This window comes from Gasterosteus aculeatus, chromosome 16 (assembly GCF_964276395.1).
Source record: "Gasterosteus aculeatus chromosome 16, fGasAcu3.hap1.1, whole genome shotgun sequence".
In the NCBI taxonomy this organism is placed as follows: Eukaryota; Metazoa; Chordata; class Actinopteri; order Perciformes; family Gasterosteidae; genus Gasterosteus; species Gasterosteus aculeatus.
The window spans coordinates 20,246,162-20,268,976 of NC_135704.1; the positions used below are offsets into that span (position 1 = coordinate 20,246,162).

At 42.4% G+C, this 22,815-nt stretch overlaps 3 protein-coding genes and 1 long non-coding RNA gene across 11 annotated transcripts in view; 2 read left to right on the forward strand and 2 right to left on the reverse strand.

Annotated features, from left to right (window-relative positions):
- Positions 1 to 11: 11 nt before the first annotated feature.
- On the reverse strand, positions 12 to 16,887 carry gtdc1 (glycosyltransferase-like domain containing 1). Of its 5 annotated transcripts, none has more exons than XM_040200813.2 (11): positions 16,571 to 16,887; positions 14,432 to 14,613; positions 12,499 to 12,666; positions 8,590 to 8,763; positions 5,308 to 5,373; positions 4,833 to 4,961; positions 3,151 to 3,260; positions 2,254 to 2,395; positions 1,213 to 1,283; positions 1,041 to 1,132; positions 12 to 629 (listed from the first exon to the last, which is right to left on the reverse strand). In XM_040200813.2, the coding sequence occupies exons 1-11, from the start codon at positions 16,580 to 16,582 to the stop codon at positions 555 to 557; spliced, it is 1,221 nt and encodes a 406-aa protein (XP_040056747.2). In that variant the 5' UTR covers positions 16,583 to 16,887; the 3' UTR covers positions 12 to 554. The 5 variants fall into 5 exon arrangements, with proteins under 5 accessions (XP_040056747.2, XP_077947177.1, XP_077947176.1 ...); XM_078091051.1 differs by having other exon boundaries at positions 4,836 to 4,961; positions 8,635 to 8,763; positions 16,571 to 16,692; XM_078091050.1 differs by having other exon boundaries at positions 8,635 to 8,763; positions 16,571 to 16,692.
- Positions 16,483 to 17,986, forward strand: LOC120833587 (uncharacterized). The gene is made up of 2 exons (XR_005714353.2): positions 16,483 to 16,641; positions 16,789 to 17,986. It is a non-coding gene; the product is annotated as an uncharacterized LOC120833587 (long non-coding RNA).
- The window catches only part of zeb2a (zinc finger E-box binding homeobox 2a), a 42,076-nt gene continuing 36,675 nt past the window's right edge, over positions 17,415 to 22,815 (reverse strand). For all 4 annotated transcript variants that reach the window (XM_078091035.1, XM_040200810.2, XM_078091036.1 and 1 more), the window contains exon 10: positions 17,415 to 20,463. In XM_078091035.1, coding sequence (XP_077947161.1) covers positions 19,874 to 20,463 — 590 coding nt within the window. In that variant the 3' untranslated portion in view covers positions 17,415 to 19,873. The remainder of the gene's footprint in view (positions 20,464 to 22,815) is intronic.
- LOC144388805 (uncharacterized) lies at positions 20,463 to 22,741 on the forward strand. The gene has a single exon (XM_078091053.1). It carries the CDS (start codon positions 21,862 to 21,864, stop codon positions 22,420 to 22,422), a length of 561 nt encoding a protein of 186 aa, XP_077947179.1. The 5' UTR covers positions 20,463 to 21,861; the 3' UTR covers positions 22,423 to 22,741.

Genomic DNA, 22,815 nt, shown 5'->3' on the forward strand with positions numbered 1-22,815 from the left:
AATGATTTACATTATATCTAAATGTTTTGTTTTATTCAATTATTTGTCCTTTTATGGTTTTTAATCTTGTTCATTACTGGGAATATTTAACAATATTAATGAATGACAATGTACTCTTCTGACCATTAAAAAGGGCATGTCATCATCCAGTGTCAAATGCCCTGTTGATGGTCATGATGACATCTCGAGGTCACATGGTTGGGCGCGAGGTCACAATATGATGACATCATACAGAGTTCATAGAAGGCCGAGGCATTACAGCTCGTCATGTGGGTGAGCTGCTCAAACAGCCAGACTGACTGTTTTAACAAACCTAAGAGGTTGTTACTCAGCGAGTAGTTCTTATAGTCATTGTTGGGTTTCATAGAAGGTCTGCTCTTGTTTTACTTTATTGGACTTAACAGATATTTTGGTAGAAACAGTCCCAAAGCTTTCCAGCGTCTGGTCTGGGAGAAGACCTGAACCTGGGCAGAGAGGAACTACGAGTGCGTGTGGTGAACACGCGGGTCCAGACTCTACGTCCCCAGCCCGCTAATGGAGGCCGAGTGGTGCGTTCAGGGACACCCAGCTGACAGCAGAGCCTCGTAGTGCGCCTTCAGGGACGTCCAGGAGTAGGAGGAGGTGTCTACCTGCAGAGGAGAAGATCCAAAAATATCAACTGCAGTAAGTTATTTATGAGCTTAACATATAACAATAACATATTTGAATCATCTGTTATAGGAATTGAATGTATTGTGCATCTTTCACATTGTTCATTGTGTACACATGACATCATTGTAGTCTGTCCATCAGGAGACGGATCTCACTGAGGTGAAGGGGTTTCATTGTTGCCGATGTAAGGGTTTTGGGACGGATGATGTCACATGTGTACCGACTGTAAAGACTTTGCGATTTTGGGCTCTACAAAATATAATGAATTGAACATGTTGGGGGACATTAGGTACAGCGTGTTAGCTCCACTTAGCTTCTAGAGATAGGAGGTAACTCTGAGCTAACCGTTTCCCTGGCTCGTCCCGATGCATTATGGGAAGCGTAGTTACCTTGACGACGTGTCTTCGGACAATGTCTGGCCTCCTGCAGAGTCGCTGAAGCTGTTTAAAGAGCTGCTCAGGTGTGGAGTACAGGTACTCTGCTGCATTGGAGAGCAGTAAAGGAGAAAGTGACCCGGGGCGGAAGCTCTTTGGTGTCACTTAAAAAAGGAAATTGAATTACCTGGAAATATCTCTGGGTAGACTAAGGCCTTGGGACACAGCGGATAACATCCACAGTGGACGGCTTCCAGCCTGTAAAACATCACACACATCAGCTCACACAGCCTCTATTTCAATACGATGCTGATTAATTGAGGACTTTTCAGTCTTTGTGCTCAAAACATTAATGTCAGAAACAAGAGGAGGTTCAGGCTCATGTTCCCTCTGGTCTGGGTTATTGAGGTCAGACCTGAGGTCAAATCTGTCTCTCAGCAGAGCGCCGAGGGGGGCCGAGGGTCCCTCCTAGTTCTGGATCAAAGCCCAAACCAACATGACCCCCCCAAGGGACCACAATTCCTCTCCTCCATAATTAGCTCCTGCCTCCATTATCGCAGTGTGTCGTCTCTTATTAGAAAACTATTCTTTGATTCTTTGATTCTTCCATTCTTCAGACTCTACCTCCACTAAAACACTAACTATAACAGTTCTTAGCTACAGCAAGTTGTAAATTGGCTTAATTGAGGAAATCACACTTTCTTGTTTCTTGTTCTTCTTGGTTTGTGTCCTTATGGTTGAAATGCACTTATTGTAAGTCGCTTTGGATAAAAGCGTCACCTAAATGACATGTAATGTAATATTATTCATATTAATTAGGATTTGTTATTAAATCTTTATATTATTTATCTCATATGTGCAGAGTATTGTTTTGGTGCGCAGCTTCACATATAATAATACTGGAGCTACCAACATGAATCGGGTGCATATCTGAGATCAGTGCTGCCGGCCGGTGGGTTGGTTCACAGAGCGGAGCGTGTGATTGGCTGTTGGGCCTGCGGCTGCTGCAGAGTGATTGAAGTGTGAACACACCTGCAGGTTCCTACCAGGTCTCAGTAAAGACCACCTTGATGTGATGACATCACCGGTTAACAAAACATATTCAAGCTGCCGCTGAGGAGCAGAGTTCACGTATATTATGAATATACATCTTATATTATTAATTAAATATCTATAGATCTATATAGATATCTAGAGAACCAACCGGCTCGGCGTCACTCAGACTCACATGGCGACTCCAAAGAACTCATGGCGTGCGGTGGAGACGACTACGTCGGCCTGGAGCAGAACCTGCAGGTAAGCTCCCCTGGACAGGAAGCCCCAGTTCAGGATGTGGGGGTCCAGTCGGAGTCTGGCCTCTGAGAAGATCCCTGCAGAAGAAGAAAATGGAGGCATATAATGAAACTATTCATGCAAGGAAAAAGATGTTTCATTATTATTATTATTATGTATTTTTATTTTAGTTATTATCATCACTGTTTTAATGTCATTTTTTCATTTTTTATATTATTATTGGGGTTTTTCAATCAATATTATGATTTAAATATTATGGCAATAATTCCATCTCTTTTGTAGTTTTACTTCTTATTATTTTAATTGTCAGCAAGTGGTGTTAGTCCTTTAAGTAGGATTGGAAGTAGGATGTTATAATAATATCAACAAGTAAAGGATGAGTTAAACAAGGAAAATGATATGTCATAAACCATAACTTAATAAAAATAATGTAAAAGTTTGTTCCGTCTGAAGATAGATAACGATAAAGCAGCCTGACGTTTGTGAATGTGGAACAGAAGAATAAAAGGTGACCGTTGACCCTAATCAATACTTTGACCCTATTAACTAAATAAGAGGCCATTCGAATGGGCCTAATGGGATTAAGTCCTCAGGCTCCCATAAAAAGAATCACACAATACGAATCTGGATTTACAGTCAGCGTGTTTATGAAGCTGTAAAACGTAACGGCTCAATATCTCAGAGTGTGTTGATTACCTAAACACCCACGCACACATTATAGCATCATCAGCTGATCATGCAGAGTGTTTTATCGATTAAAGCAGTCGACCTTCACATGTCGTACACACACACACACACACACACACACACACACACGTATAGATGTGTGTACCTGGAACTTCACTGAATGTCTCTCCGAGCACCGACAGATTGAAGTTGACTTCTTTTTCTTTCAGTTTCATCAAAGTGGAGAAAAACTGTTCAGGATTTTTATCATGCTCCCTGAAACACACAACAGGTGTGTGTTTAAGTATGTTTTTAAACAGTTGTGTTAAAGATGGATACGTGTGTGTGTGTTCTCCACTCTTTGCTGTCCTGCTCCTAAATGGTGGAAGGAGGTCTCTGAAGACATCAGGACCACAGAGAGCCTTCACATCTTCAGACTAAAGACACACCTCTTCAGACTCTACCTCCACTAACACACTAACTACCTGTACCACTTACATTGGACTTATAATGGTCCTTATCTACAGCAGGTTGTAAATTAGCTTATTTGAGGAAATCACACTTTCTTGTTCCTCTGAGTTGGTGTCCTTGTGGTTGAAATGTACTTATTGTAAGTCGCTTTGGATAAAAGCGTCAGCTAAATGACATGTGATGGAATGCAATGTGATGTACTCCCATGCATGTATACACATATATGTATGGATGTATACATACATATATGAATACATACATCCACATACATACATAACGCCACTGGGTCCTAAATCGGTTGTTTTCTGATCATCTGATCCTAGTGGCACTGTTGGAGCCACATATACAAGCATATTATGTAATGTATTTGTATGAATGAAGTGAATCCCCTTGGCATATGAATGTACATCCATATGTCTGAAATGCTAACTTTCCTTGAGATTTATTAGATAGAGCTTTGGTTTCCTTTGCACTGAACAGTTCAGTACGTTATCCACACTAAAACTCATTTAATTATATTTTGGGGATGAAAAGAAACAAATAATTTTGAATAAAGAATGTAAAGAGAATACAAATCTAGAGTAATCATTTGGAACAAACGTGTGAGTCCTGGGCACAGAAACAAGGAAACACTAAAGCAGCCCACCACAGTGACGTTGATTAATCTCGTTGAAACTCTCCTGGTGTCTTTTATTGTGAAGGTTCTGATATGAGATGAGTATGTGAAGCAGCAGTGTGTTTGTGTTGTACTTCTTCAGTGGTATCAGTGACTGCAGCAGCCACCATGTAATCTACTCGGACTGAGGAAAACACAGATGGATTATTGCTTTTATTCTGATAATCTTCTTGCCTGGTTTGTGTTTTAATCTGTGTGTGGCCTGGATCCTCAGATTACAGCTCGTCTTATTGCTGCTGCAGCTTCTGGGAGGTGGGGGTGGGGGGTGAACAGCTGTTTCAGGTGAAGCTGAAGGGGGGGGGGGGTGTTGACAGGTCCTGTGGCTCTGAAGCGTACATTATATTCAGATTTTTCCCTGCAAAGTGTATTTTACTGACATTATCTGTTTGATGAAACAGCACTTTCTTGTATCCTTATGGTTGAAATGTACTTATTGTAAGTCGCTTTGGATAAAAAAGTCAGCTAAATGACATGTGATGCAATGAGCCCTGTTTGCCACTGACCATGCTCAGTCCTTTTTATGCTAATGAGCTCTCTGCCCAGGAAACATCCTCACATTACTACCAGTCAAAATAATTATTCAATGCTTTTAATGTGAAAATTGTGCGGGAAGAACTTAGTTTATTGACAGCAATTTAACATCAGTAACAAACCAAACCACTATCATCAATGAATATATTGTATAAATAAATGGGACTCACCACCTGTGAGGCCACACAATGTGAAGAGGTTTCATCTGGTCTCCAGGGTCCTCCCTACTAACTGGTCTCTGGTCTGTTCTGGACTCGTGTAGATCCTCCTGGTGGTTCCCCGATGATGGAAACTCTCCACTAAACACAGATCAACACCAACAAAGCAACTTCAAAGTCTGAAGATTTGACCCGTTAGTGGTATACAGACTGAAGGGGGCGCTGCTCCATCTAAACCTGCTATACTGCCCCTTTAAAGGGTTCAGCCTGCTTAAACTGCAATCAACTGGATGTACTTATAGTAGCATAACAGAATATATATATATATATATATATATATATATATATATATATATATATATATATATATATATATATATATATATATATATATATATATATGTATATATATATATACAAATAATAGTATAGTACACAAAAGCATTTATCCGTAAAGAGTATTGAGAGCAGTAGTGGTACATTTCACCTTCCAATCGGAGCTTCATCAAGCTTCTCTTCCGGCCTGCTGACGACTTTGTATTCGACCCTCGGCCTGAAAACACACAAAAGAAAGTTTGACGTCATTAAAACATGGATTTAGTCCCCAAGGTCCCTGAACGCCTCGTCCCTACTAAAGCAGGAACTGCAGCTTCATCAATCCCCAAAACACTGATCTAAAAGAGAGGAATTGACCCGAGTCCCACTGAAGGTTCTGTCTCAGATCTGGATCCGGTGGACTGGAGGAGACTCAGCAGGTCATCCCAGCACAGATCCACATTAGATGGGCGACGGCGGCGCATGGAGTAGAGAGAGTGCGCCGGGAACTGCAGGGTTGGCCGTTTGAAACCTGGCTGCGCCATGTCCCATGGCAAGTGTCCCTGAGCAGGACACCTAACTGCTCCCCAGGCTACAGCTGCTCACAGCTCCCACTGTGTGGGACGGGTTAAACGCAGAGAACTATTTCCTGTTTGGGTAAAATAATACTTCCTGTTCTTATGAAACAGCTTGAAGATCTGAGGATCTCGTGTCTTCAAGCTGCTAGTTTGGTTAACCGTTTATTCCCATTCAACAATCTTGAACAAACTTTTACTTCCTGTTACTTTTAACCTCCCCCTGGTCCCAGGGTTACGCCCCTTTCCCTTAAAGGGGTTCTCCTGCAGTACCCTATAGCTGACATACGCTCCTCCTTCTCTAACCCACCTCCTACTTCTCGCGTCGCACCGCCCTCGCCTCTTTCGCCCTCACTTTCCTCTTTCACCGCCCTCTCTCCTAACCAAATTCTTACCCTAGTAACCTCTGCCTGTCCGACCACCTGCCCTCTTGACCCCATTCCATCACATCTTCTACAATCTATCGCACCTGACCTTCTTCCGTTCCTCACCTGTCTCATCAACAACGCTCTGTTATCTGGCTGTTTTCCCAATTCTCTGAAGGAGGCAAGAGTCAACCCCCTCCTGAAGAAACCCACCCTCAACCCTTCTGAAGAAAACAACTACAGACCAGTCTCTCTTCTTCCCTTTTTGTCCAAAACCCTTGAACGTGCTATCTTTAATCAACTCTCCTCTTATCTCCACTGTAACAACCTCCTTGACCCCCACCAGTCAGGTTTCAAGGCAGGCCACTCCACAGAGACTGCTCTCCTTGCTGTCTCAGAGCAACTCCACACTGCTAGAGCCGCCTCTCTCTCCTCTGTCCTCATCCTTCTGGACCTCTCTGCTGCATTTGACACGGTCAACCACCAGATCCATATTTCCTCCCTTCAGGAACTTGGTGTCACAGGCTCTGCTCTCTCCCTTCTCTCGTCCTACCTCGACGGCCGCACCTACCGGGTAACCTGGCGAGGATCTGTGTCGGAACCTTGTCCTCTTACTACTGGAGTTCCTCAGGGTTCCGTGCTGGGTCCCCTCCTGTTCTCGCTTTACACCAACTCTCTTGGCGCTGTCATTTGCTTGCATGGCTTCTCTTACCACAGCTATGCCGATGACACCCAACTAATTCTCTCCTTCCCTCACTCGGACACCCAGGTGGCGGCTCGGATCTCTGCCTGTCTAACTGACATCTGTCAGTGGATGTCCGCCCACCATCTGAAAATCAACCCCGACAAGACTGAACTACTTCTCTTTCCCAGAAAGGATTCGCTTACCCAGGACCTGACAGTCAACTTTGGAAACTCCGTACTAACGCCCACTTTGACCGCTAAGAACCTCGGCGTCACACTCGACAGCCAACTCTCCCTGACTCCCAACATCACCGCGACAACGCAAGTAGATGTAGATACACGCTCTACAACATCCGGAGAATACGTCCCCTTCTCACTCAGAAGGCAGCGCAGGTACTGATTCAGGCTCTTGTCATCTCCCGCCTGGACTACTGCAACTCCCTCCTGGCTGGTCTCCCTGCCACCGCCATTCAACCTCTGCAGCTCATTCAGAATGCAGCAGCTCGACTGGTCTTCAACCTTCCGAAATTCTCCCACACTACTCCACTCCTCCGCTCTCTTCACTGGCTACCGGTGGCCGCCCGCATCCAGTTCAAAACATTGGTGCTCACGTACCATGCTGTGAATGGATCGGGTCCAGCTTACATCCAGGACATGGTCAAACACTACATCCCAACCCGCACTCTCCGCTCTGCATCTGCAAAACTACTCGTCCCTTCCTCACTGAGAGCAAAACACTCGACTAGATCTCGACTCTTTGCTGTCCTTGCGCCGAAATGGTGGAACGAGCTCTCTGAAGACACCAGGACCGCAGAGAGCCTTCATATCTTCCGCCGCAAACTAAAGACACACCTCTTCAGACTCTACCTCGACTAAAGACTAACAAATTGTAGCACTTCAATTGTACTTGTAACGTCACTCATCTATAGCAAATTGTAAATTGGCTTATTTGAGGAAATTGCACTTTCTTGTTTCTTGTTCTCCTGAGTTTATACCCTATGGTTGAATGCACTTATTGTACGTCGCTTTGGATAAAAGCGTCCGCTAAATGACATGTAATGTAATGTACCCTACAAGTGGATTATTATAGCATAACTGCAGGTTATCCTCACGTCTGACCCTCACGTGAGCGGAGTCATAGCATTCTGGGTAATTGTCCCTTGTTTCCATGACAACAGTTTAGAACTAAGGTTCCCTCTGTCTAGCTGGAGATGTGTTCTGTCCATGAGCTATGAGAGTATATCAAACCAAACTCCAAACCCATCCAGGTGCGGCTGGATGGTGATATGCTGGCTGGGATACGTGTCTAAAGCTTCCTAGTGAACGGGGGGGGCTCTGATGATTTGTCCCCATCAGAATCAGGATTAATGTGATCCTCCTGATCACAAGCTGACCCCCAGCTGCACTCAGTCTTACCACAGAAGAAGAAAAGGCTCATAGGAGAAAGACAAACCTGCCAGTCCACATTGATGTGGTTTGACTCGGCGTGATGAATGAAGGTCTTAGTGAGCCTGCTCTCTGCCGGCTCAGTTCAATGGCTATTAAATTACAAATTAAGATGGATGGATGGATGGATGGATGGAGACTCCACCCCAAAGAACCGTCCTGATGGGTCCAACAACAAAGCTTGAGTTTGAGCCATTGAAGAAAGGAAAACTGAAGTTATATGTAAAAATATATAAAGAATCTTTATAGAAGAAGATGACCTCTGACATGAGGTCATCTTCTGATGACCTCATGTCAGATCTTACTTATTTAACTGACATAACAAATAATGACTATTGGTTTATCTCCAAAAATGAGTTAACATTATACTGTGATCTCATTGACCTGCTGACGTCAGGGAACTGGATCGGGTAGTACAGAACCACACACTTTGGCCGGATCAGCTGGTCCAGGTCTTTGGGTCGGTGGTCTGGAATCTTCTTCATGAAGGAGGAGATGGAGGAGAGGAAGGAGTCCATGTTGAAGATGGAGTTAAACACCACCACGTCTGACACCAGGCTGCAGCAAAACAGAATATAACAACAACAACAATAATAATAATAATAATAATAATAATAATAATACATTACATGTCATTTAGCTGACGCTTTTATCCAAAGTGATATACAATAAGTGCATTCAACCATACAAAAAAAGAAAAAGTGTAATTTCATCAAATGAGCCAATTTACAACTTGCTATAGATAAGAACCATTATAAGTCCAATGTAAGTGCTACAGTTAGTGTGTTAGTGGAGGTAGAGTCTGAAGAGGTGTGTCTTTAGTCTGTTTTGCGCTCAGTGAGGAGGAACAAGTGGTTTATCACATGCAGAGCGGAGAGTGCGGGTCGGGATGTCGGGTTGGACCAGGTCCTGGATGGAAGCTGGAAGAGCCTGAACATTTATTGATAGCGTGCCCGGGCCTGAGCACAGTGCGTCAAAGTATAGCCCCAGGAAATAGTAGTAGTTCAGATCATGGTCCCCAGACTTACTTTAAAGTCACATGTAATCACCAAATGTTATATATATATATATATATAGGGCTCAAACGTAATGCAATGGCTACTCTTTTGAAAATCCATAGGATATAGAAATAGAAATCTGAACCTGCCCCGATTATGCACCTGAACCAACCCTACCTATTAACTTGATCCAGACCCAACTAGAAACCTCAGTCAGCCACAACTATAATATACATACTACCATACATATATATATATATATATGTGCATATATATACATATACATATATATGTGCATATATATATATATGTGCATATATATATATATATGTGCATATATATATATATATGTGCATATATATATATATATGTGCATATATATATATATATATGTGCATATATATATACATATATATGTGCATATATATACATATATATGTGCATATATATACATATATATGTGCATATATATATACATATACATATGCATATATATATACATATACATATATATGTATATATATATATGCATGCATATATATATATATGTATATATGTATATATATATAATATATATATATTATATATGTATATGTATATTATATATGTATATGTATATTATATACATATATTATATATATATACATATATATATGTGCATATATAATATATATACATATATATACATATATATATGTGCATATATAATATATATACATATATATATGTGCATATAACACAAGCTATATTAAGGGCAAGCAGCTCTCTAGTGGGGTAATAGGTTCCTTAAGACAGTGGTGCCCAACCTTTTTTACCTCACGGACCGTTGGCTCTGTGTTTGCTGGTGGGCGAAACTGCCGTGCACGGTAAGAGGACAATTGTAAACGGGAAGAAAAACGCCTGGTGACGCGTGGGGAGTCTGTCAGAGGGACGAGCGCACATAATTAGGAGAAAATCCGGTCAATTTTCAAAATAAAACATTTTTCAGAAAAAAAAATTATATAAGCTTTCTGTGGTGCGGCCCGGCGGTTGGTGACCACTGCCTTAAGATATGATGGTATCTGATTATTTAGAGTAGAATAAAATTCTACTTAATCTGGATTTTAAAAGAAAGAAGTACAAGCACACTGCTGTAACTCTCCACCCCTCAGCTGCTACACTTGAATTAGTCTTTGGTGAGATGTAGACACACCTGGGTGGAGATCTGCTCTTCCCTGAGAGATTCTTTGCAGCTTTGATGCTAAACACTGACGCACTGAGCTTCAGGTGGCTTATCTGTGTCTCATCTTAATGAAATGAGTGCAGCATTGTGGCTTCAATCCAATCAGTCTCTTAATGATCAGCTGTTACTTAATGCTGCAGTAATGACATTAGTGGACTGAGACTTATCACATGCTGCCCTGCAGATCAACAACAATCGGTCTTCTGCTCTTTACTGTTAGTGAGATTAATGACAACTCAACCTACTTTAATCTCACAGAGCAGCACATCAGAAGAGCTCGTTAACCAATCATGAGTACTCGGACTTCCTCACTAAGGAAAAAACGTTTCACTCAGGACACCTAACTGTAAAGGTTCTCTTTTTATATATCGTAGTTTGAATATGATTGCATTTTGTCATTTATAGTACTTATGTGAGAAACCTCAAGCAGCAGTCACATCACAGAAGATCAGACTAACAGTAATACAGATTCCTCCATGAATGTAAGGTAGATGGATGGATGAGAGAATTGTTGAGTGGATGGATAGATGGGTGGGTGGACGGATGGACAAATGAGTGGATGGATGGATGGATAGATAGATAGGGCGAGTGGGCGGGCGAAGGTGGCACATGGAGTAGAGAGGGAGCGCCAGGAACCGCGAGGTTGGCGTTTCGAACCCTGGCTGCTCCATGTCCCATGTCAAAGTGTCCCTCAGCAAGACACCTAACCCCTAATTGCTCGCTGGGCAAAATGTAAAAAACACCATGGGTTACAATTGTTAAAAACGTAAGTCGCTTAGGATAAAAGCATCAGTGTTACATGCCTGCAGAGCTTTTCTTGTGTGTTGTTCTGCCCCTCCCCCTTGTCTTGCAGGTGCTTCCCGGATCCAGAGGTAATGGAGGTGATGGGAGTCCACCTGTGCAGTTTGCCAGCTGCTGAGTGGCTCACACTTGCGCTTTCCAGCCAATGGCTGTCGTGGGCTGCACACAAAAGAGGCACACTCTGGGCGCTCAAGGAGGGGGCTGTCTCATTTGTAAAGATGTATTTGAATTGGGAAGACACTTGGTTGCAGGGGGAATTGACAATTAGGTGTAGTAAGGAGCTAGAGGGCATAGGTAAGTCGGGGGTACCCTGTACACTTTTGCACATAGGGTCTTTTCCTGTCTAGAAACACCAGGTTTAGTGGTTGTTGCCCCCCCCTGTATGTTTTGTAAACTGCTGTTTGTAGGTAACTCAGTCAGCCTTTTGTTTTGTTGCGTTTTCAGAAGTCAGATTTAGTTAGGCCTAGTTTTGGTTTATTAATTTTTGATTATTTGGCACAACTTTATTGTCCCTACCTCCACCATATTTGTGAATCTTCAGTTGTCCGTTAATAAACAGTTAATTTATGAAAATCACTTTGACTCTGTTTAATTTGGTTGTTGTTACGGTTACTGTCAGCTAAATGACATGTAATGTAATGTAATGTAATGAATAGATGGGTGGACAGATGGAAGGGGGAAAGGGCAAGTGGATGAAAGGATGGATGGTAGATGGGTGGGAGGATGGAGGGTGGATGAAAGGATGGATGGTAGATGGATGGTAGATGGTTGGGAGGATGGAGGGTAGATGGGTGGGAGGATGGAGGGTAGATGGGTGGGAGGATGGAGGGTAGATGGGTGGGAGGATGGAGGGTAGAAGGGTGGGAGGATGGAGGGTAGATGGGTGGGAGGATGGAGGGTAGATGGGTGGGAGGATGGAGGGTAGATGGGTGGGAGGATGGAGGGTAGATGGGTGGGAGGATGGAGGGTAGATGGGTGGGAGGATGGAGGGTAGATGGGTGGGAGGATGGAGGGTAGATGGTTGGGAGGATGGAGGGTAGATGGTTGGGAGGATGGAGGGTAGATGGGTGGGAGGATGGAGGGTAGATGGTTGGGAGGATGGAGGGTAGATGGTTGGGAGGATGGAGGGTAGATGGTTGGGAGGATGGAGGGTAGATGGGTGGGAGGATGGAGGGTAGATGGGTGGGAGGATGGAGGGTAGATGGGTGGGAGGATGGAGGATAGATGGGTGGGAGGATGAACCCACTCACACACATCGTTATTAGTATTTACCATGAGAGGACCTGGTTGTATCCGTACTGGAAGTCTCTCTCCTGGTCTTTGCGGACCGGATAAACCAGCTGGTTCTCGTGGAAGTACAGCACCTTCTTTAGGTGAGCCAGATCTGGTCTGAGGGCCACCAGCTCACACAGGTTGAGGACTGAACTGCTGAACAGGACTCTGGAGGGATAGATCACACAAATAATAAAACATAATAGTGTACCAGGAAGCAGGACTTTCGTGATAATCAATATATTCACACAATATATAGAAATGAGCGCAATCATTTTTCCTGCTGCAATATATTACATTCATTTTTACATAAAAATAAATAAAAATTAAAGTCCTCAACATTTTAGTCGATGGCGCTGCCTTGGTTCACTTGCCTTTCTTTGTCTAACGCGGAGGCGGGGCTTAAGCCCCCGCTCCTCGCACTTATTAGGGCCTGGGCCAACTGCAAGTCGGGCGAAGAATCATTCTTATTATTTTACCAATTCAATCACACTTTTGAGGCCTTTATCATATTCAAAAACGCTTGCATTTTGGCATACCCATCAGAAGTGCGAAAAATGTTGATATTTTATCCTAATTTTTCCAGAATATTTGAACATTAGCAGTCATTCTCTGAATTTTTGCTTGTTTTTTTTCAATTTCCATCTTATTTTGGATTTACAAACTAAGAGCTTTAACCCGATAGTGCCACCTATTGACAAAGGAAAATGCAATCAATACTTCTCTATGGAGAAGACCTGTGATTAGCTGACTGAATGAGGCTATCCTACCTATTTTAGTGACTTTTTGCAGGTCTTTGTACAGCAAGGCAAGTAGCCCAGTGGTGAGGTATTCTGTTCACGAAGCCAGACTCGGGTTGGAATCCCACACTGCACTGATTATCTTGTCTTTTTTTGTCTTTTTGACCACGTGTCCGGCTGACCGCCGATTCTAATGTCTAAATATTCTGAACAATAAAATGTTCTTTGTTCTTTGAAAGAGCGTACTTGTGTTATTTGCTATTGCATTGTCATTATGTAATCCGTTGCATTAAATGGTCCAACAATTACATTAATATCGTTTATCGCAATTCATTTTAGTGCAATATATGGCACAACAAAAAATTGTTATTGTGGCAGCCTTAAGCAGGACTTCCTGATACCTTTAACTCTGAAGTACTCTAGTTCTCATCTATCTGATACCAGTTTACAACTCATTAATTATGTAACATCTCTTACCTTTTCACTTAATTAGCTTTGTCAGCATGGTTCGTAGGTGGGTTTAGAATCATCTCATTGTTTTGATAACCTCTGGTAGCCGGATTCGAACTCAACATAAAGGCAGGTCTGGCTCAGATTCAACTTTATTATGATTGCACACAAGTACGGACAACCACAAGCAGTTTAGCATCTGACCACAAGTGCACAGAAAGGGATCTTCAGTCCAAAGTCCAACGCATAGATAATATACAGTGGATATGTATGAATATATATATATATATATAAACACTTGTTAGGGTACCTGTGTGAGGGGGCAGATGGGGAGGGGATAAGTGCTGTAAACGTGGTTGGGGTACCTGTGTGAGGGGCAGATGGGGAGGGGATAAGGGCTGTAAACGTGGTTGAGGTACCTGTGTGAGGGGCAGATGGGGAGGGGATAAGGGCTGTAAACGTGGTTGAGGTACCTGTGTGAGGGGCAGATGGGGAGGGGATAAGGGCTGTAAACGTGGTTGAGGTACCTGTGTGAGGGGCAGATGGGGAGGGGATAAGGGCTGTAAACGTGGTTGAGGTACCTGTGTGAGGGGCAGATGGGGAGGGGATAAGGGCTGTAAACGTGGTTGAGGTACCTGTGTGAGGGGCAGATGGGGAGGGGATAAGGGCTGTAAACGTGGTTGAGGTACCTGTGTGAGGGGCAGATGGGGAGGGGATAAGGGCTGTAAACGTGGTTGGGGTACCTGTGTGAGGGGCAGATGGGGAGGGTCTGGCTGAAGTGCAGCGCTGCCGTTCGGGCCCTCCAGTGCCATTTCTTGGCGGGCAGCGTGAAGACGGAGCAGCCGCTGATGTTCTGCTGAAGCAGGTCGATCAGTTGCTTGTGAGAGCCGCCGTAGAACGGTTCCACCAGCAGAACCCTAGGACCCTGAGAGAGAGGAGACAGGTATTCATTATTTTACTGTTCAATATTAACTGATCTGTAAGTGTAAAGGACTTTCTGTTCTGACATGCCTCTTTCGTGAAAACAATGTGGTTGAACTTTTTTTGTATACGATATATTTCTGTACAGAAACATGTTTAGCTGCAGCAGTACAAGATAGTAATGAGTAACAAGAGTCGACATGCCGTGTCTGTTCGTGTTATATTTACTTGGTCAGAGCTTCTGTTGCCACTTTTTGAAATGACGGAGGAACTAGTTTAAACAAAAGATAAATACTACAAACAGTAAACTGCCAGATCGTGCATATTTATGACATGAACAGATTTCTTAGAATAAACAGATGAATTAAAGGCTTTGACTAAATCAAACTTTCTGAGAAAAGACGGAATAAAATAAATGTTTTATTAATATTCATACTAATCTTGTTTGTTGTTAATGAGGTTATACGACAATATAAAATCATAAACGGTCATTTAGTTCACAGAATATTATTCTATTTTATGCAACAAAAATAAAATGTCAGAAATGCAGAAATGGTTGTGTTCCATAGAAAAGGGAATGTATGGGGTGGTAAATTGCTGATATGTCAACATCTGACCCTGTGGTTCCCAACCTGAGGGGCAGGACCCCTAAGGGGTCTGCAGATAACAAATATGAACGTTGATTCCAATGTGCAGATGGAGGAAGAGTAGCTGAGAGATGGAAAGCTATTGTTGCAGAAATTTAACTCTCCCGCAACAAACCACAATGAATGAGGGAGTCCATCATGGCGTCAGGAGGTGGTGTACATCTTTCTGTCTGCGTCCATTTAGCGGCAACAAAGGGAGCTAATGAGCGCTAACACGTAGACCGGGCCCACAGTTCATATCTGCTATTCCCATCAGCCTGAGGAAATAAGCTGCCGGGGCGAGGGAGTCACAGCGGAGGGGGATTGTCTCCATTGTGCTCGGACATTCCTACTTCCCCAATGATGCCAGTGGCCTCAGCAGGTCCTCCTGGGACTCTCTGATCAACATAGGACCCCTCAGAGGGTCCTGAACCACAGGTCGAACACATTTCACCAGCTCATATATGCCTTTCCTGCACGTCCTCTCCGTTTGTCTCAGCTGGGTCCGTGTCCCAAAGCGGCGGCTCTAAGAAGCAGTTAGCCAACCACTGGAAGTTAATGAGTGACATCATCATTTCAGCGTCCTACAATACAGTGAGATTCTGGCTCATAAACTCTGTCACGTCGCCGTGTTAAAGTTAATATCGCTACCCAGCTGCGACACACAGGACACAATAATATATTCATTAATATACTGAATTGTTTGAATTAGATGCCCTGATTATGTTAAACTGTTGGTTAAATATTTAACTGCAAGGTAATAATGCGTGTTTGATACCTTTTTTTGCATTGAATCATTACTGAAAATGATTGGCTGGCCCTAGAACTACAGTTATACATAACTAACAACATACAGAAGTATCACATACATGTATTAAAGTATTACTCATTATATAGCATCACATAACAAATATACTAACAAGTATTACTAACAATATATTGTATTACTACTAACATTAATCTGTAGTGCAGTATACTTTGTTTTCACACAGTACACAGTTTAATGTACATCTAACTCAACACTGTCCTCAACTAAACTAAAAGTACATCTAGGCGCTGAAGTAAAAGTACATCAATATTAGTTGTATTTAACGTTAACTACAGGTCGCGTTCAGTTTGCTGTGTTTAGCTCCGTTAGCTTTCTTGCTAACGTTAGCTTTTAGCTACTAGCTGCGTTAGCTGTCAGCTCTGTAGACCAATCGGAGAGCAGAACAGCTAACCGCTAACTAGCCAACCACGGCCCCTCCAGGCAGCTCTGTTCCGGTAGTTCACACAGCAGAAGCCGGAGCACCGGGTCCTCCACGGACGGCTCATTGCACAGGAACGGGGACTCACCTCTGACTGCATCGACCCAGCGTCTGCAGCGACAAACACCCCACGTCACCACGTCACTACTTCACCCGAGGGTGAGTGTGACGTCACCCAATATCAGCCAGTCGCTGACATCCCTTATGTTTATCTTGTGAATTTAATCAAATTCAGTATCGCAAATGACACATTCTCCACAGAGAACTTGACCATTCATTCTCATGTGTCCATTTAACGAAGCGCAGCATTTCACAGAAGTCTGGCCGAGAACAGGCTGCTCTCTGCGGCGTGAGATGAGACCAACCGACCGCAGAAGTGTTGCTTGAACAACTAACTTCTCGTCTGAAAATGTCCTAAAATGACATGCCGTGACTTAAAATATGGTAGTATTTATGAACTTGGACCTACACATATAAAGGAAGGGCGTAAGATCGGCGCTTTGAAAACCTGCCCTCGTTGCTTTAACTGTGAGATTTCATGTATACACACTAGTGAGTGTTTCAGATAGATACGTATAAATGTTTCACTTAAATGCATTTTTTAAACTAACCCATAGCCTTACATTTTAAGACATAGCCTTATATTTTATTTTATTCCTCTTGCACTATGTTGTCTTATCTGTCTTGTTGTCCATTGTCTTAACTGTATGTATGTCTAACATATTTTGGTAATAAATGTTTTCATTAGTGTGCAATATTAACTTTGATGTCTACGAAGTTAAAGTTGTGTCAAAAGAGTCCCTTTAGAAAACCTCTCATCTAATCTTTAAGAGTTCAACTGGATCGGAGAGAAAAGAAACTCGGGTTAGCTTTAAGCAGACACCATCATCATCACTGAAGGTGTGTATGTGTGTCAATGAATCAAACAGAAGTACAAGAAGAATAACATGGTTTTATTACAATTTAATTTGGCTACATTTATTCGAGCATGATCATTTCCAAAGAAATTAAAAATTCAATAATAATACTTAAGACATTATCGTCATCGTCATTCGTCCTTCTTAGTGGGATGAATAATGTGGATTTAACTCTCAGAAATACAGTGTTTACACAATAATCATTGTATCAAAAGTTCACCAAATTCTCCAAATTTAGAATGTCCAGTAGTTTCAAAGAAAAACAAGCAAAAGACAAAAAGTAAGACAGAACAAAATAATTGAAATGTTCTAAACAGCATAAACGCTCTACTCATTTTTTTGCTCCAATAGTCAATGATAGAATATTGTTTATTAAAATATATCTATTTGTGAGGAACTAATACTGTACACTACAGTATGGAATAAATACAATTAGGAATTATAAAATGACCCACATAAATAAAATGGTAAATTCTCAAATAAGAATCTCAGAAAGGAAATTTATGTTGGAAAATTCAACAAAAACAAAAAATACTGAGGAACAAACAAGTAGAGAAAATTGCACAAACATATGTAAACTAGCAACCTGCGGTCTACCTACGCCAACACTGGCAAATGAGAGCGTGCCGTAGGGGCGTTAACACTGAAGAGAGGGATGGCACTTTGCAGAATGACAGGTGAAAAGGTTTGAATATAAGGCTTTCTGGAGAAACAAGTCAACACACAAAGGCTCCGTCCTTTTTTATCTTCATTACAATAAGCTCCTTCCTATTATTTTTAAGACTTATAGCAACATTTTATTTTGAAAATCCTAGGTTAAATTGTTCCTTCACAAATACCAAAAGAAATCTTTAGGAACCGGTTCAAAATAAAAAATGTCAAAGTAAAAGACACAAAGTACAACAATAACACTGACAGGACGTGGTCGCGTGTTCAAGGCTTTTTCCCATATTTTTTTAATTCCTTTTTTTCGTTGTAGTGATTAGAGGATTTGAGAAGTGCAATTTTCCTGATGCAGGGTTTCAAACACAACGAGACACAGGAAGTTAAGGACATTATAGCACCACACAGCGTTTAGGCGTTTAAAATACTGTACATTAAAAACAGCTTCAACAGTAATTCATCTTCAATAATTACTTATTCTTTTATTTTTGCATAATGTGGCTTTTTAAACAATTCCACCAGCATGGCGTCATGCTCCGTCTTCGGTCGAGGACTGAACACAGATCATTTGAAGGTGAACTTGATGTTTTATATTTATCAGTTTCTTTGTTATTTGACTAACAACCTTAATGTGTAAATTAATAGGAATCAAAGTTGTTTCACATTTGACATTTTTGTAATGAGATGTATATCTTATAAAAACCTTTTAAAGAAGCAGCGTCATCATTTATGTGCGTTTTTCTTCCCTAATCATATGGGTAGTTGATCAACCACTGTAGCTGGAGAGCTAACCGCTGACTTGTTTGCCAGGCACATGCTCGCACAGTTAGCAGCATGTTTAGCATCTGACCATCTCACTCAAAACTAGCAGTGGGAAATATAAATGTGTTTTACAGGATTTTCCATCTTTAGTTGAGACTAAATTCAGTTGTGCTGCTAATAAATGTTAGTATTAGCTAAGTAGCTGTAATTCGCAAGCAGGCTGTAATTAGCAAGCAGGCTAATGGTAGAAATATGCTTTTAGGGTTCAGCTTGTATAGAAGATGTTTGGACACATTGTAGGAGACATTATGTACACATGGCATCCATTGCATTATGTTCATCCCAGGAGAAAGATGGACAGAATGATGTTCTCCTTAAGGTTTCATTTCTTTGGGTTAGGGTGTAAAGAGAGTGTAAAGGTTTCAGGACAGGGGATGTCGCATGTATACAGACTGTAAAGCCATATAAGGCAAAATTTGGAACTTACAATTTTGGACTATATAAAATAAAATTAATTAAATTCAAATAAATTGTAAGGTTTGGACAAATTGGAAAAGATACATTGTTAAATTTGGACATGTTGTAGGAAAAATTATCTGGACATTTTGTACGATTCATTGTTGAGACACGTTGCAGGAGACATTGTTACTGTTGTACATGTTGTAAAATACAATGTTTAGACCTGTAGTGGACAAGTTTCAACCCATTCAAGGTGACATTGGTTAAGTTTGGACACCTTGTAGGAGCCATTATTAAGGTTAGACCCGTTGTAGGAGACATTGTTACATTTGGACATGTTGTAGGAAACATTATCTGGACATTTTGTAGGAGTCATCGTTAAGTTTGGACACGTTGTATAAGACGTTGTTTCGACAGGTCGGTTGCTCAGCCGGATGTGGACGTGCTGCCCTGACAGGGAACAGGATTGAAACACCTTTGTGATGCTTTTTTTAAATAAACCTCAGTAACATGTCTTCGGCCCTTCCAAATAAAAGCAGTTTTTGAGAAACAGGACAAACCGATTGTTGGTGAGCGTCTGTGTCTCTGCTTCAGTCCTCCTGGTGTGGCTTTCTGTCTGTCTTCCCTTTTTGTGAGCTCTGCTCCATCAGCTGTATCCTGTCTTCGCTCTCGTTGTCCCTCGTTGAGTCCATCTGGTTCCCACTGTGTTCTTCTTCCTCCACTTCCTCTTCTTCCGTGAAACCGGCCTCCCGTCTGTCTGTCACCTCCTCGTACATCTTATCGTCTTCCCTCTCCTCCCGTTCTCCGTCCTCGCTGCCGTCCCTCAGAATCGTCCCACCGTCCTCCTGCTGGTCCTCAGGATCAGAGTACCCCAGCGGGCCGAGCCCCTGTAAGAAGGTCCTCTTCATCAGCAACTCGGTGGGCTCCTCCTCCAGACCTCCTCCTTGTCCTCCCTTGTCCCTTGCCTCCCTCTCAGCTGCCTCACGCTCCTCGGCCTCCCTCTTGCAGTACGAGTAGCGGTGGTTCATGTGCTGCGAGTACGAGCCCGAATGGGAGAAGCGCTTGCCGCACTTGTCACACTGGTAGGGTTTCTCTCCGGAGTGCAGGCGCGAATGCTCAATGAGGTGGTGCTTGTGCTTGAAGGCCTTCTTACAGATCTGACACTGGTGAGGACGCTTCCCTGCAGACAGATAACAGACAGCAGATGAAGAGTGAGGATGCTGGAAGACCAATCAGCGGAATACTTTTTTCTTTTATTCATTCATCGGTGGAATTTAGCTAAATTCTGTTTTTTGTGAGTGATTTTCTCTGAATTTGAATATTGTGACATTTAATAAAACAACAAAGATATAAATAGAACTTAAGATGTGAGTCTGACAAAACATGATGACTGAAGTGTTTCAGTCTGTCGAGGTGCTGCCTTTGATATACAAATCAAGTGTATATTCCTGCACGTCAGTGTACGTTTAGATATCAATTTTCACAAATGTAATAGATAATTCAGAAGTGTGTTTTACTTAGTGTATGGCACCAAATTTAAACCTGAAGAGGAGCATTTGTAACACACAGACACACACAAACACACACCTTTGACTCAAAACAGGGTTCAGGCTGCTGCAGACCACCAACCCCCCCACCACACCCAAACACACACGCGCACACTAACACACATGCAGGCAGATCATAGCCACAAATAGACCTGGAATGTTTGTGACATCACCCATCGCTGGCATAGTTCATTGTAACCCCCCCACACACACACAAACATAAACACATACACATGCTACACACATAGCAAAATTAACCGAGCCGGCCCATTCTTGTTGGAAATGAGGGGGGAGTGCTGTGAACGAGCCGTGATGCAACAGACTGCAAGAGACGGTAGTGGAACAGCTCTCAGCTCGTTACCCGGGTAATGGTAACAGCAGCGGCTCATCTTACTTTATTTCAAAAATATCAAAGTAATCTTTGTTATTTTAATGCAGCAAAGCAAACCAGAGAAGATCAAAAAATGATTTGATAGTGAAGTGCAATATTCTTCTCCATCATAACCAAGAAGGCTCAGCAGAGGTTGTTTTTCCTGAGGCAGCTGAAGAAATTCAACCTGCCAAAGATATTGATCTAGTAATCTGCAAAAAAATGTTTTTTACAAATCTTCGAATAGGAAGCTTCGTTATTATTAGTCATTATTTTAATGCAGCAAAGCAAACAAGAGAAGATCAAAAAAGGATTTGATACAAAGTGACATCTTCTTTGTGTCGTTTGTCAAGGTTCATAAAGGAAGTTCAGATCTATGAAAAAGGTTCAGGTTCATGAAGGAGGTCCAGGTCTATAAAGACTGTTTAAGTCTATAAAGGAGGTTCAGAATCATAAAGGATGTTCAGGTCTATAAAGAAGGTCCAGGTTCATAATGCGGTCCATGTTCATAAAGGAGGTCCAAGTCTATAAAGGTGGTTCAGGTCTATAATGGAGGTCCATCTGTGGTAGGGATGAGTCCTCCTACAGGTTGACGATTGACCAACTGGTGACGTGGTGCAGCCAAAACAACTTAGAGCTCATTACTCTAAAGACAGTGTAGATGGTTGTGGATTTCCAAAGGAACGTGTCCCTTCCTTCCCCCATCATCCTGTGTGACTCCCCCGTCACCACTGTGGATTCCTTCCGTTTCCTGGGCTCCATCATCACCCAGGACCTCAAGTGGGGGCTGAACATCAGCTCCATCACCAAGAAGGCTCAGCAGAGGTTGTTCTTCCTGAGGCAGCTGAAGAAATTCAACCTGCCAAAGACGATGATGGTCCACTTCTACACGGCCATCATGGAGTCCATCCTCTGCTCCTCCATCACCGTCTGGTACGCTGCAGCCACAGCCAAGGACAAGGGCAGGCTGCAGCGTGTCATTCGCTCCGCAGAGAGGGTGATCGGCTGCAATCTGCCGTCCCTGCAGGACTTGTTCGCTTCCAGGACTCTGAGGCGAGCTAAAAAGATGGTAGCCGACCCCTCTCACCCCGGACAAAAACTGTTTCTGTCCCTTCCATCTGGCAGGAGGCTGAGGTCCATCAGGACTAAGACCTCCCGCCACAGAAACACTTTTTTTACGCCAGCAGTTGGTTTCATAAACCAAGTACATGTCCCCCATTGACCCAATACTCTATCCCGGAAACATTTTGCACAGTGGTTTCTCTCACCATGGAAATATATGGATATATTCTTGTATATTTTTATCTTATTTTACTTTATCTTATTTAATATCTTATTTAACTTTAATCTATTTTATTCTTATATTTCACCAATTCACCAAGTCAAATTCCTTTATGTGTAGCATATTTGACATTAAATGGCTTCTGATTCTGATTCAGGTCTGTAAAGGAGTTCCAGGCTAATTTGTGGAGAAACTTATCTTAGGACCGTCTGAATGAGACCTTCATAACACTGTTATTCATACCACACAATATGAAAAAACGGTCAGTCCCTCTGCAGTAATTAATATTTCCTTTTGAAATTCAGAGCTGACACATAATGCACCCCCCCCCCC